Genomic DNA, 16,587 nt, shown 5'->3' with positions numbered 1-16,587 from the left:
TCCAAAGTCCAACATAGTGCATTTTTGGTCACTTTTTATATCATTTAAAAATGAATAAGAAGCGATCAATAAGTCCTATCAATGCAAAAATGGTACGGTTAAAAACTTCATAACACGGCGCAAAAAATGAGCCCTCATACCGCCCCATTCACGGAAAAATAAAAAAGTTATAGGGGTCAGAAGATGGCAATTTTAAACGTATTAATTTTCCTGCATGTAGTTATGATTTTTTCCAGAAGTACGACAAAATCAAACCTATATAAGTAGGGTACCATTTTAATCGTATGGACCTACAGAATAAACATAAGGTATCATTTGTACCGAAAAATGTACTACGTAGAAACGGAAGCCCCCAAAAGTTACAAAACTTCGGGTTTTTTTTTTCAATTTTGTCGGACAATGATTTTTTTTTCCGTTTCACCTTAGATTTTTGGGCAAAATTACTGACGTCATTACAAAGTAGAATTGGTGGCGCAAAAAATAAGCAATCATATGGATTTTTAGGTGCAAATTTGAAAGAGTTTTTTAAAGGCAAGGAGCAAAAAACGAAAATGCAAAAACGGAAAAAACCCCCGGTCCTTAAGGGGTTAAATAAAATTTGCAGATTTAGACCAAAAAAAGGAATAGAACACAATGATAAATTCCCCCCAATGTGTGTGAACGCAGCCTACAGCTTCACCCATACGGTAATGTGAAATCATGGGGAGGTTGACTCCCACCAAGATTCTATTGAGAAATCGAGGAATATTCTTAGCTGTCAAATAGTACTTTTGTCCAGCATACATGAACCAGCTTATTAGATAATGTTGTGGGTCTGAAGACACAGACCCTGACTGATCAAAACTTTTAATGTCTCTGTAACAAGTCAAAGTTGCTTTCTTCATGACAGGGACACTTTAAGTAATATTGTCATTAAAATTAGAAATTCTCTCTTTCCTACCTATTGTGTCACACGGCCAATGATGGCAGTTCTGGGGTGTGGTTCTTGGTCACGTATTTTTAAAATTTAAAACATGTTGTTTTTAACATAGTTTACCTGTAAGAACCATGAGACCAATAATTACATTGCAAAACCGAGGCAATTCATGGCAGAATGTGTGCTGGTTTTCTAGCACATGTATGTAAACCCAGCCATAAGTGGGAAGAGGATTCTGTGCAAGGTTGTGGGGAATTCAAATTCAATGACAGCAGACAAGAGCTGCGTCAATGGAGGGGCCTGGACAATCAAACTTCGGCCAAAATGCTTAGGTTAGGGCCATGTGAGATTTTTTTTTTTGCTGGTTTTTAGATTGTATTAAAGAGGAGAAAAATAATTTCCTATTATGTTGGAGCCACTATGAACATGAAAAAAAAAAAAAACACATACTCGCCTATCTCGATCCCTTTGGATTCCGCCGTGTAAAGTCTTTCGGCCCCTGCTAAATTCTCCAGACCCTTCTTCCAAGACAGACTCATCTCAGCAGTGACATCCCACTTCGCCAGTCACCAGCTGTAGCTGAGCGGGCTGTCACTGCTGAGACGAGTCTGTCTTGGAAGAAGGGTCTGGAGCGTTTAGCGGGGGACCAGAAGACTTTACAGAGGGATTCCCAGGGGACAAGGTAGGTAAATATGTTTTTCTTTTTATTTTTATGGCACTTCCAGGACACCATGAGATCATTTTTAGTACCCGGAATACCCCTTTAAAATCAGGGCCCAAGTTGTATCACCAGTAAGTAAAGATCAAGTAAAGTCATCAGAGTAAAAAAAACATGTTATTTCCTAAGCTATGAACTAAAACTGTTCTGTGATGGAGTGATACATATTGTACATGAAACAGTACTCACAACACATTGTGTTGAACACCACTACCATAGCCTAAAATAAGGTCTGTTCAACACATCCCTGAAGGACATAGAGACATTAATTCTTTGAGCCATGTTCACATACTCTGTAGCCATGGAAGTCTAGAGCACAAATAGCAAAAAAAACTAAAACAAAAAAAAAAATGACTCATATATGCAGTCGGTAAGGTTCATAAAGATTCTGGAGCATAGTCACATTGTAATTAATCATATGAATGCTGGAAACAGGTTTAAGGAAATTTTATTTACCGATTTCAAGACGTAAGAAGTGCTGGTATTCAAACAGGTGACACCCTCTTCATTACAGCAACCTCCACATCTGTACACTGAAACACAGGGGGGCTTGAAGAACGTGCTGGTAGCTGTGCCGAGGTCCTTTCCAACATCCACACAGGTTTCTCTAGGTATGCACTGAGTCTTCTGCCACTCCTCATCAATAACTGCATTTAGAAGAGTATTGGTATACATTATATAATATTTCTGTTCAAAACATAAAGTTGCAGAATTTTAGCAAAGGTATCCTACTTTATAAAGCCTTTAAAAAATAGTTACACACACCCTTAAACAAAATCTATAATTAGAAAATGAGATATTGTTGAAATTAGATTTTTATTGGTAAATATATTTCCTAATTTTGGTGATTTTTTTTTATGTAACTAATAAAAACTAATTGCAGTTTTTTCACTGGCCACTATAGAACACACTATAAGACAACATGTCCTGTTTTCTAAAGCCTACTTTCAATTTTGCTGTGTAGAATGGTACAGAATCAGCAGAGTCATTTCATTATCATTAGAGGTTGATAAATGACAGCTTTTTGTACAGATTTAGGAATAGCTACAGCAGGATAGAAACACTATACCCCAGATAAACATTTCTATGCATATTACCTTTTCAATACTTCTGCATCTCTTGGAGCTGGTAAGTTGACTTCACTAATGCTTAAAGGGGTGCTCCAGTGCTTCAGTGTTCTGAACATTTTGTTCAGAACGCTCAGAGCTGGAGGTCGTGATTGTATCGTCACGGCTACTCCCCCTCTTGACGTCACACCACGCCCGCTCCTTTCATGTTTAAGGGAAGGGGCATGTCAGCAGAAGCATAGCGTGTAGCTTCTTGGCCCTGATGCAAAAACTGCAACAGGGCCCCATATACCAAATATAATACTGGTCTCTTATGGGGCAGATGTATTTTGGGGCCCCCTTAGGCACCAGGGCCCTGGTGCGATTGCTACCTCTGCTACCTTTATAGTTACGCCACTGGGTGTCAGTCATCACGCCCCCTTCCATAGACATGAATGGAGGGGGAGTCACGTGATGTCACGGGGAGGCTTGGCCACGACTATGCAACCACTGCCGCAGAAACCCGCAGGAACGCCGGCTGCTGTGGGACATTACGGTGGGCCCCAAGCAGCGGGACCTCCAGGATCAGACATCTGGTCCCCTATCCTATGGATACCCCCATTGCAGCTGCCCTAAAACAAACAACCTGCTGCAATGTTTATATAGACCATGCAGGAAGGAAGCGTGCATCTCCACTATGGCCACACAGGAAAATATTTAAAATATATCTGATTTAACCCATATGTCATTGCTACTAGCTCAGGCAAAGTCACAGCTTTAAAACAAGACCGTGGTCTCAATCTAGCCCCAGCTTAACCAAGCTGAACTGAGAACTGCATAGAAGTACTGGTCTTGCTTCAGTCTGTGTGAAGAGAGTGGTAAGAGGAATATATAAGAGGGGTATAACTCTTGTTCCATTTTGGTGATTTTATGAAAATATTTGTAAGTAGACATAAATTCACATAATAGCTGAGCTCTGTCCCATTGAAGGTCTGTTTGACACCAAACAAGGGAGCCTAATGGACCCTTTGCACAACGGATGCTGCTGCGTCCAGACGGATACTATTGACTTGAACGAGGTCCATCAAGTGCCCCTTATTTTAGGGGAGTTGAGCGGAGAAAAATACCAGATATACAGTGTTTTTTTCTGTCTTTTTGCGATTGAGCTCCCTTTAGTGGACCTCAGTGGTGATGTGAACAAGCCCTAAGTGGTATGTATGAACTCTGCACATTGTGAACTTACATTTTGAGAAGGTATTGTGCATCTATTTTAATACTTTGATCACACTTGAATATTTATGTGACAGGTGTCTACTTTCTAAAAATATGAAGGAAAGTATGGGGGGAAGGGCATTATTAATTTTTGTTATTTGTGTTTTCAAAAATGTGGAAAAAGGTCTAACCTACCTGAGGTCAGTGAAAAGGTTAAACAAGTATTTTGATCATAAACCTAAGACACAACACATCTATCAAGTTGAGGGCCAACTTCACCCAACAAAATGTTGGTCACCTCCCTTTCTTCTAATAAATATAAGACTAAATGATGCAAAAGTATGTATATGTAGTTCTGTAATATAAACTGAACATATATTTTTAAAAATTATACTCAAGGCCATATTTGACCTTCTTATGTCCAGTTAATGATGTATGGGTGTGTGTCAATATAAGTGTATCGGCTTCAATGGCTCAAATATTTAAAATGAGAAACTCTGGAGAAAATTAGATATAAATAATGTTTTTCAGGTTCAGTTGTTACTAAATTTAGGCTGAATATGATGTAAAGATCTGGCAATTTTAGCCATTTTCTATAGTTTTCCATTCATTTGGAATCGCTACACAGAGATATAGGATCATCTTTTTCAGACCATATTTTCTCAATAAATATTTATTGCTATGCTTATATGCAATACTTAGGAAAACCGGCCAAAGCATTAGATTAAAGATTAGATATATTTGGTCCGTTTTTTATGAAATTTGCTTCCGGAGCCAAAAAAATAAAAAGGTACGTAGCTTAGTTATGAGAAATGTAATGAAGGCAATACATATAATTTTATAGTAGTATTATTCTTTGCCATGTCTATTCATCATCATCCATTCTTTTTATTTGCATTGTATAATAATGATGCAGAGAAGGAGGGGGTGAATGTAATTTAGTGCAAATAGATGAAAAAAAGTAAGTGAAACCTTTGGGATCGCCTAGATTTCTGCATTGATGACTAATAAAACGTGGTATGTGTGGTCAATTACACACAAACAGGTATATGATTTTTGTCTTTTAAGAGTAAACATCCACAGTGCAAGGAGAAACTCTGCAGCTGATCTTGTATAAACTCACCCACTTCATCCCTTAATTCCTGTTCCCTTAGATAAGGTAGAATTTGTTTTTTTTTAGGAGCATTCTATAAACAGGAAGGACATGCAGAAGAACAGGGAAGGTAGAGCTTGATGGGAACTGCCATAATAAAAGGATTCAAAGTGTATGACTGCAACTGAGCTGGGATAAAAAAAATATATATGCTGCTTGAATATTGCTGGTGATTTAGCATCACGTGCAAAAAAGGTGCTTCTTCAACCCCTTAACCCCTTAAGGACCAGGGGTTTTTCAGTTTTTGCACTTTCGTTTTTTTCCTCCTAACCTTTAAAAAATCATAACCCTTTCAATTTTGCACCTAGAAATCCATATGATGGCTTATTTTTTGCGCCACCAATTCTACTTTGTAATGACATCAGTCATTTTATCCAAAAATCTATGGCGAAACGGAAAAAAAAATCTTTGTGAGACAAAATAGGAAAAAAAATGCCATTTTGTAAATTTTGGGGGCTTCTGTTTCTACGCAGTACAGTTTTCGGTAAAAATGACACACTCTATACTGTAGGCCCATACTTCAGAAAAAAAATCATAACTTTTTTATTTTTCAGCATATGGGGCAGTATGAGGGCTCATATTTGCGCATCTGAAGTTTTTAGCGGTACCATTTTTGTATTGATCGGACTTGTTGATCGCTTTTTATTCATTTTTTCATGATATAAAAAGTGACACTATTTTGGATTTTGGAATTTTTTTTGCGAGCACGCTATTGACTGTGTGGCTTAATTAATGATATATTTTTATAATTCAGACATTTCCGCACGTGGCGATACCATATATGTTTATTTTTATTTACACAGTAAATATTTTTTTTTTATGGGAAAAGGGGGGTGATTCAAACTTTTAATAGGGGAGGTGTTAAATGATCTTTATTCACTTTTTTTGCACTTTATTTTTGCAGTGTTATAGCTCCCATAGGGGCCTATAACACTGCACACGCTGATCTTTTACATTGATCACTGGTTTCTCATAGGAAACCAGCGATCAATGATTCTGCCGCTTGACTGCTCATGCCTGGATCTCAGGCACTGAGCAGTCATTTGGCGATCGGACACCAGGAGGCAAGGTAGGAGACCCTCCTCGTGTCCCACAGCTGTTCGGGACGCCGCAATTTCGCCGCGGCGATACCGAACAGCCCCCTGAGCTAACCGGCATTGTTTTACTTTCTCTTTAGACGCAGCGTTCAACTTTGAACGCCGCGTCTAAAGGGTTAATAGCGCGCGACACCGCAATAATTGCCGTGTGCTATTAGCCAGGCCGGGCCTAACCCGCTATGGCCCCGCGTTATAGAAAGGGAAAGGACTCAGGACGTACCGCTACGTCCTTGGTCCTTAACAGGTTAAGGACCAAGCCTATTTTCACCTTAAGGACTAGAGCAATTTTTGCCAATCTTACCACTGTCACTTTAAAGGGGTACTCCGGTGAAAACATTTTTTCTTTTAAATCAACTGGTGGCAGAAAGTTAAACATATTTGTAAATTACTTCTATTAAAAAATCTTAATCCTTCCAGTACTTATTAGCTGCTGAATGCTACAGAGGAAATTCCTTTATTTTTGGAACACTGATGACATCACGAGCACAGTGCTCTCTGCTGACATCTCTGTCCATTTTAGCAACCATGCATAGCAGATGTGTGCTAAGGGCAGCATGGTGGCTCGGTGGTTAGCACTGCTGCCTTGCAGTGCTGGTGACTTAGGTTCAAATCCCACTAAGGACAACAATAAATAAAGCGTTATTATTATTATAATAATAACGTCAGCAGAGAGAACTGTGCTCGTGATGTCATCAGAGAGCATTCCAAAAAGAAAAGAATTTCCTCTGTAGTATTCAGCAGCTAATAAGTACAGGAAGGATAAAGATTTTTTAATAGAAGTAATTTACAAATATGTTTACCTTTCTGCCACCAGTTGATTTAAAAGAAAAAAGGTTTTCACTGGAGTACCCCTTTAAGCATGATGAATTCTGGGATGCTTTATATGAATTTGATTCTGAGATTGTTTTTTGTGACATATTCTACTTTATGTTAGTGGTAAATTTTCATCGATACTTGCATAATTTCTTGTTCCTGGGCAAGCAAGCAAGCCAGGCCTGCGCAGCAATTATTGCAGTGAGTTAGGCCTGAGCCTTGCGGCGATGGCTGAACAATCTAATTATAGAGTGTATCAATTCACTGACACTCTGCAGCATCACTGGACCTAATAATTCCCCTAAATCCGGACAGATCTGCAAATCTCTCCCTAAATTCAGAGACTGTATGACTAGCTGAAGGTCCGCTACAACTGCCAGTCACTAAGCAACCTAAGGACTGTTTGTATGAGACTGTTACTGTGCCGTGGATATTGCAAGCACTGTGGACCTTCAGTTATTTTATGCACCTATTGTTACTGGGAAGGGCGGCGATAGGCCGGAACATTGATTCAGCATACCAGCCCTCAGCCTGGCGTCACGAACTCTAGGGTTAACATTAAACCCTTCTATACCTATACCATACCACCACTACCATACACCCCCAAGGGCTACCACACAGATTTGTAAATTACTTCTATTAAAAAAAACTTAACCCTTCCAGTACTTTTTAGGGGCTGTATATCTACAGAGGAAATGTTTTTCTTTTTGGATTTCTCTTATGCCACGACCACAGTGCTCTCTGCTGACCTCTGCTGTCCATTTTATGAACTGTCCAGAGCAGCATATGTTTGCTATGGGGATTTTCTCCTGCTCTGGACAGTTTCTAAAATGACAGCAGAGGTCAGCAGAGATCACCGTGGTCGTGACATAAGAGATATTCAAAAAGAAAAACATTTCCTCTGTAGATATACAGCCCCTAAAAAGTACTGGAAGGATTATGTTTTTTTAATAGAAGTAATTTACAAATCTGTTTAACTTTCTGGCACCAGTTGATCTAAAAAAGAAAGTTTTCCATGGGAGTACCCCTTTAAGATTTTTAAATATAATTAATTTACAAATCAGTTTAACCTTCTGGCATAAATTTTTTTTTTCCACCCGAGTACCCCTTTAACTTTAAGTAAATGTTTGGGCATGATTTGAAGAGGGATATGTGCATGCACAAGGCATTTCTAATGTTGATGGTCTGACATAAATTTTGTCCAATTTAGTTTACTCTTCCTTAAATTTACAGTTACAGAAAGTGTTTAGTAAATGCTGCTGTAGGTGGGTCTACAGGCTAATACATTCAACTAATAAATTAATCTACTTACTCCCTGCACCGTGTATGTTTTTTTTTTTTCAGTGTTCTCAGGCCACATTTTGCAGAAAGCTAGGTAATTTCATAAAATTCACGTACATTATTTACCTGCACTGTGAATGTTTAACCAAAGTGCCCAATAAGAGATGTAAACATTACGTCTGTTGTTTGTGTTATTAGTTTAGATTGAATTTGTGTGTTAGTGACTTAGATAACAATCAGACCAAATTTTATTAATATTAGTAACTGATGCAGAAATTCATTTGATTTAACCCCTTAAGGACCGGAGGTTTTTCCGTTTTTGCATTTTCGTTTTTTGCTCCTTGCCTTTAAAAAATCATAACTCTTTCAAATTTACACCTAAAAATCCATATGATGGCTTATTTTTTGCGCCACCAATTCTACTTTGTAATGACGTCAGTCATTTTGCCCAAAAATCTATGGTGAAGCGGGAAAAAAAATCATTGTGCGACAAAATTGAAAAAAAAACGCTGTTTTGTAACTTTTGGGGGCTTCCGTTTCTACGTAGTACATTTTTCGGTAAAAATGACACCTGATATGTATTCTGTAGGTCCATACGATTAAAATGATACCCTACTTATATAGGTTTGATTTTGTCGGACTTCTGTAAAAAATCATAACTACATGCAGGAAAATTAATACGTTTAAAATTGTCATCTTCTGACCCCTATAACTTTTTTATTTTTCCGTGTATGGGGCGGTATGAGGGCTAATTTTTTGCGCCGTGATCTGAAGTTTTTAACGGTACCATTTTTGCATTGATAGGACTTATTGATCACTTTTTATTCATTTTTAAATGATATAAAAAGTGACCAAAAATTCACTATTTTGGACTTTGGAATTTTTTTGCGCGCACGCCATTGACCGAGCGGTTTAATTAATGATATATTTTTATAATTCGGACATTTCCGCACGCGGTGATACCACATATGTTTATTTTAATTTTTATTTACACTGTGTTTTTTTTTTTATTGGAAAAGGGGGGTGATTCAAACTTTTAATAGGGGAGGAGTTAAATGATCTTTATTCACTTTTTTTTTTCACTTTTTTTGTGCAGTGTTATAGGTCCCATAGGGACCTATAACACTGCACACACTGATCTTCTATGTTGATCACTGGTTTCTCATAAGAAACCAGTGATCAGCGATTCTGCCGCATGACTGCTCATGCCTGGATCTCAGGCACTGAGCAGTCATTCGGCGATCGGACAGCGAGGAGGCAGGAAGGGGCCCTCCCGCTGTCCTGTCAGCTGTTCGGGATGCCGCGATTAGCCGCGGCTATCCCGAACAGCCCGACTGAGCTAGCCGGGAACTTTCACTTTCACTTTTAGCCGCGCGGCTCAGCTTTGAGCGCGCGGCTAAAGGGTTAATAGCGCGCGGCGCCGCGATCGGCGCTGCGCGCTATTAGAGGCGGGTCCCGGCTTCACTATGACGCCGGGCCCGCCATGATATGACGCGGGGTTACTGTGTAACCCCGCGTTATATCAGAAGAGCAGGACCAAGGACGTACCGGTACGTCCTTGGTCCTTAAGGGGTTAAAAGGGTTCATATACTTTCTTTTGCAGTTATACATGTTTGAGTTGATTATATAATGTAGGTGGTTGGAATTAAGGGTCAAGTGTTGACATATCATGGCTAGATTTGTCTGCATGTACATTACATATGTAATGTCCCAGTACAGGTACATGGTCCTATACTACCTTTAGGCCCTGTCAGGTTGAGTCCCTCAGTGACCTGGAGGCTCCCCTGCAGGGTCTCCCTTTGATTTATATGGTGTGTATATCCCTTTAATGCATAGACAGGATCTCTATGTATAGATAGTAAACAGGACCTGTGGGAGGTCTCAAGGACCTGTAAGTAAGCCTGTCACATGTTATGTAGTCACATGGTTTGTTGTCACATGTACTCCCAGGGAGCACCAGCTTATCCTATGGCCCACAGCTTGACCAATGGGCTTTAGTCCAGCCCCCCATTATGCAGGGTGGGCCATTTATATGGATATACCTTAATAAAATGGGAATGGTTGGGGATATTAACTTCCTGTTTGTGGCACATTAGTATATGTGAGGGGGAAAACTTTTCAAGATGGGTGGTGACAATGGTGGCCATTTTGAAGTCAGCCATTTTGAATTCAACTTTTGTTTTTTCAATAGGAAGAGGGTCATGCGACACATCACATTTTCACAAGAAAAACAACGATGTGCTTGGTTTTAACGTAACTTTATTCTTTCATGAGTTATTTACAAGTTTCTGACCACTTATAAAATGTGTTCAATGTGCTGCCCATTGTGTTGGATTGTCAATGCAACCCTCTTCTCCCAATCTTCACACACTGATGGCAACACCGCAGGAGAAATGCTAGCACAGGCTTCCAGTATCCGTAGTTTCAGGTGCTGCACATCTCGTATCTTCACAGCATAGACAATTGCATTCAGATGACCCCAAAGATAAAAGTCTAAGAGGGTCAGATCGGCAGACCTTGGGGGCCATTCAACTGGCCCACGACGACCAATCCACTTTCCAGGAAACTGTTCATCTAGGAATTCTCGGACCTGACACCCATAATGTGGTGGTGCACCATCTTGCTGGAAAAACTCAGGGAACGTGCCAGCTTCAGTGCATAAAGAAGGAAACACATCATCATGTAGCAATTTTGCATATCCAGTGGCCTTGAGGTTTCCACTGATGAAGAATGGCCCCACTATCTTTGTACCCCATATACCACACCATCCCATCCCATCAATTTTTGTGTTCCAACAGTCTTGGAGGGATCTATCCAATGTGGGTTAGTGTCAGACCAATAGCGGTGGTTTTGTTTGTTAACTTCACCATTCACATAAAAGTTTGCCTCATCACTGAACAAAATCTTCTGCGTAAACTGAGGGTCCTGTTCCAATTTTTCTTTTGCCCATTCTGGTGCAGGGGTTAGTACCATTCGACCCGGGTTAATAACATCTGATCCCACCTCACACAGCGCAACACCCGTGGTCCCGCCATTTACACCGGTGGTCACCACACATACAGTAGGTAAAATCAAAACCAGGCCTTCACCCATGGGCCTAGCTGCACAGAAAATCCCCATAATGTTTAAATGGGAGAAGTTTGGAACAACCACAAACAACCAAGAGAGGTTACTAAGAACCAAGGGTCACTTCAAAGATCCTGGGTGTAGATGGGAAATATGACACCATTCTGGCTTTATACTCAGGGTCTTAGACAGTGGCTTTCCAGTACTCATCTCTTTCCATTTTTGTGTACAATACTCTTTTGTGTGTACAATAATCAGTAGGCATCAGTTGACTTAATATTGGTGGCTGAAGCCAGTGGACAGCAGGCATTGGTGGACTGGTGTTTGCTGTAGCCAGTATTATTTCTCATTTTTGATCATGGACTTTTTGCTCCCCCTCAGCATATCCAATATGATGCTTTACAATCTCACCTCCACACGTTCCACCACCAGTCCCACTAGTTATACACTCGGTCACTGCTTTCGGCCTCACCACCTCTGCAAAAGTCTGACTGTGACACAATTCCTCCTTGAGGCTAATGCTTAGCATTAGGGGGGGTGAAGCAAAGACAGAGGTGATGAAACAGACCGTCTAGGATGATCATTTCCACCGCACCATGTAACTGTACGCGATGAGGAACAACTCATACCAGTTAACCAGTCCACAATGGCCATACTATTTTCTCAAACCACACAACCTCTGAAAGACAGTGGGAACTTTTGCTTGCTGATGCAACTGCTCCTGCTACCACCTGGCACCTGGCTTCTGCTGCTACTACTTGTTCTGGTGCTGATTCTGTTCTCTCAGCTCTCTCTTTAAAATTGCAGCTGCAATGCAGTGCATGGGCCTTGGTTAGCCCCTTAAACCCACTGCTGTGCTGTGTCCTACTGGAATGGGAGCTGTGTGACACATAAATGCAAGCATGATTAGATAATCTGGGGTCATGTGATCATGCTGATAGCTGCAAGCTACCCTGACATCATCTGAGTGTTCCAAGTACTTCCTCCTTTCAGTTAAGTGCCAAAACGCTATGTGTTTCTCACCCATTTTGCTATTATTACCACCATTGCCAGGTTTGTCATACCTGGCAATGTTTAAAAGTTCGGCAAGCTGCTGTAACCCTAAAATTCAGAACAAGACCGGGTTTGCTAGACTCATTTCTCTTATCTCTAATCAATAGGTACACTAACAGCAAATTATGCTGAGAAGCAGTTAGATCATTGTACAATCTGTGGATGTGCGGCCATGTTCTTTTTCTCTATTTGTGGGTTAAAATCTGACTGTGTAAGACATGATCATTAACAAAACACTAAAAACAAACAGATAGCGACAATACATGGAATCACTTGGAAGAGTCGCTCTGTTTTTCACTGGTTCTTCAAACATGGAAGTCATTCCAGCTTAAAAGGCCATTTAAAGTTAAAGCAAATAAAACAGATGCAAAATAAATGACTGGAAAAAAATCTAAAAGGGCCAACATCAACATACCAAGTTGAAGGAGACGTGTAATGAGCATCCCTGCTGATAGAGGTTACAGTTTTATGAAGTGTGCTATGATAAACTTCTCTAGAGCCAGACTGTGATAGTTCTCCTTGCTGTGAGATCATCTCTCCATGCCAGTAATATACAGTTCATCATCTCACTTCAATTGTATCATTAAGGGGGTTATCTGTCGTGAGGATTTTTTTTTCCAGAACCATGCCTATACTACAGTATATATATATATATATATATATATCCTCCAGCACTCCTGCGGTACCTCCAGTGTGCTGCTCTGGCCCCCGGCTCCGACACTCTTCCTGAAATGCAGTGCGACTCTTGGATATGGAGTGACGTTGGGGCCCCAGTGTGTTATACTGCTGCTTAGTCACTCACTAGCCGAGGTGGGACATCACTGCAGCCAGTGATTGGCTGAGCAGCAGTATAACACACTGGGCCCCCGAGCAGGACACCGGAGGCACTGCGAGAGCGCTGGAGGTGAGTACAGGTTTTTGTTTTTTAAATCCTACACTATGGACAGTGTACTGAGAAAAAAAAAACTCCCTCCAGATAACCCCTTTTATCTTTATTTTCATGCTAATTGATGAAATGTTCAGGAAAGGCCAAGGAGAAACCAGTATTGTGCAGTTTTTACACTATAATCCAATCCTTATGACAGCTACTATCATACAAATGTAAATCACCAAACTGAAGCCAATAAATAAAGCTCCACACTTAAATTAGATGACCATGGAGCTTCAATTAATAGATCACTAAGGAGAACAAACAAATAGGCAAAAAGACGGCTGAAAACATAACCTTTACTTTTAGTTACTAAAATTATAAAATAATAAATACTAATACTAAAATAATGAAAAAAATTTTTAACGAGCTCTTAGAGGAACAATTCCTGCGCATGCGCAGGTATTATCCTTCTGAAATCCTACGCTGTGGGGAGGTTGGGTGATGACTGTGCCACATCAGGAGACTATTACCTTCTGTACACCTAGGTCTGCATACTGTCATCTGGCCTCCTCTAAAAGAGGACATCTAGGAAGCAAAGTTTATTTTTATATATTTCTGAGGTGAATCTCAGACCTATCTCATTGATGCTTAGACTGGTCAAAAAGTCCTCAAACTGCTGCTTGGACCCTGACCAGACGATGGCAATATCATCTATGTAAAGGCCCAGGAAGGTGATAATGGACATCATATTCTCCTGGTGCTGAGATATAGATCCACAAAAGCTGTGGTCTCCTCCCACCAACCGAGGAGAAAATTGGCACAGGCAGGTGCCACTGGACTGCCTGTGGCAGTGCCCTAAGCTGGTGATATATCTTTTGTTTTTTTATATATATATTTTATTTTACAAATTATCCCAATATAAAATACATGGAGGATACTTCACATAGCTAAACATAAGAACAAGGTCATCCTCCCTCCAAGAGAACTCTCTCCAGCTATGAATTGGCCATTCAGAGACCTCCGATCCCCTTCCCCCACACAAGATGAGCTCACAAAGGATGAGGAATAGCATAATAAAATATAACTTTTATTTAGACCAGTTAAGAGGTCCTAGGACCAAATATCCGAAAATCAAACTGTGATAGACAAAAATGATATAAAAAAAAAAAAAAACACACACAGTGACATGTAAGTGGTCATGGCCTGTCGTGGGGCCAGTACGGGTAAGTCATATAGGCAGACGGTCAGTAGCTATGCTTGTCCTATCAAACTTGCCCTAGACAGCCCTTCTTGGCAAGTGTTGCTTCGCCCTGAAAAGGGCGGCCCCACACAGGAACCTGACCCTATTACACCCTATATCTTCCCTACACATTTCTTCTGCCTGTACCGACAGAGTCCTCAGGCATCAAGGATGTTAAAGTAAGAAGAGTATAGCAAATACATTAAATGATTAGTATACAGGTGAGAAAGTTGTATGGTCCATATAGCTGACTAAAGTGCATAGGTGTATAGTGCACAATATCAGTATTGGAACAGCATCGATGTCACTGTCCAATTAATAACACATGTCTCTCCTAGTATCGACAACGCATGCAAGGCAGTACACCTAAGTTAATTGCAAGGTACACAAAAAGGTGAGAACAAATGTCAAAACTGCCTACACAACCATGCTATTGGTACTATTAAAATGTCACTCAGTGTCCCCTTGGGGTACTCACAATACCCAGATGTGGGGCTTTAAGTCGCAGACCCGGCAGGTAAACTTAAAATGAAAAAGCATAATTAACACGGGAGATATAATATCTTGACGGCCACAAATGGAATCCCTGTCCAGTGTGACCAGGGTATTTACCTGAAAGCCGTGGTCGCAGAGTGCTGTAGAGCACAGTGGAGCTCACGGGAGGAGAGATCCCTGCTCTCCCTGCACAGTGGTAGCGGGAAGAGCGTTAACTACTCGGAGATTCGCTCCAAGTTATAACATGTTATGGTGTCTGACGTCACATCCTGGTAAGAGCTCAGATGCTGCGCCCCGTCCCGCCGCATCATCGATGGCCGCAGCTCACTCCGATGGGCGATCCTGCCCCAAGGGACGGTCTGAGCTAAAACAGTTAACCCTTAAGTGACGGTAAATATGTGTAAGCAACAGGGATTAATGGCACGTATATTTCCAAAACTACAGAGAGGATTGCAGTACCAATTATGCACAGTGCACAGGTATACAGGAGATGAAAGATAAACAAAAACCAGGGGTAGCCAAATGGCAGGTGAAGAGCAAGACACTGAAAATTAATCACAATGAAGGAAAGGAACTCCAGCTCAGTTCAGGAACATACGGCTTTATTCACATCAATGAGGCAACAGGTACAGGTAGGAAGTGACGCTTTTCGGCCAGGTGCTGGCCTTAGTCAGTAATGAAGAACAGACTAAAAATTAGATCGGTGTTTTGTAAATACTAGACAAGGCAAATAAAGAAAAAACTAAGGAACTAAAAATGACAGTATATGATTATTAGTGATGAGCAGCAGGGGCCATATTCGAATTCGCGATATTTTGTAAATATATTGACAATTTTTAGTCCTATGTTCGCGAAATTGGCATATTCGCTATGTTTGTTCACTTTTTTTCATGCGAAAATTTGCATGGAAAATTCGCATAAAAATTTGCATGTGAAAAAACACAAAAAAGAATATTCATCATTATGAATATATAGCACTATATTCTAAATATTCGCGAAATCGTGAAGTGTTGATATTCGTGAAAAAATTTGCATTATGAATATTTGTGAGCAACACTAATGATTATACAACTATATGTACACATCCCATGTAGGGTGATGAACAGTAGTATTAAAATTATCTGTATGTTAATCATTCATGCTGGGGAACCCCATTCATTAATTTTTTACCAGTATGCCATGTCCATAGGATAAGGACCACAATATTTACTACTTGTACTCTCAAAACCAGATGTCCTGAAGGTGAGTCTAAATATAGGTCACTTATTTTAATCATTAAGGGGTAAAGTTCGTGCGGAGGTGACAGTGGGTATAGGAACGGTAAGTTTCATTATAGAATGCTATTACGCAAAATTTTAGATCTTACACTAAGACACTACTAATGATTTCTACTAATGATTGACAGCTAGACAGTCTCAGGATGGTATCCATCACAGAAAATGATGAATTACAAAAACGGAGCATAATTAATCTGTTCATTTAGGCCCGGGGGGCCACTGTCTGCAATTGTGCAATCCATCTACATTCACGCTGTAGTAGTGTCCGGTCTATGTGTGTCCCCCCCCCCCCCCCCCGTGCAGATGGCTTAATTTTATCAATACCCCTAAAACTAAGAATAAAGGGGTT

General features: G+C 40.3%; 1 protein-coding gene across 1 annotated transcript in view; it reads right to left on the bottom strand.

The window, feature by feature from the left end:
- The window catches only part of VEGFD (vascular endothelial growth factor D), a 69,550-nt gene that overhangs the window by 27,011 nt on the left and 25,952 nt on the right, over positions 1–16,587 (bottom strand). The window contains exon 3 of the mRNA XM_056560841.1: positions 2,091–2,281. Coding sequence (XP_056416816.1) covers positions 2,091–2,281 — 191 coding nt within the window. The remainder of the gene's footprint in view (positions 1–2,090; positions 2,282–16,587) is intronic.

Source organism: Hyla sarda, chromosome 2 (genome assembly GCF_029499605.1).
Source record: "Hyla sarda isolate aHylSar1 chromosome 2, aHylSar1.hap1, whole genome shotgun sequence".
NCBI classification, from domain to species: Eukaryota; Metazoa; Chordata; class Amphibia; order Anura; family Hylidae; genus Hyla; species Hyla sarda.
The sequence above is the reverse complement of the archived record's forward strand: the minus strand, read 5'-3'. Positions and strand labels throughout refer to the sequence as shown.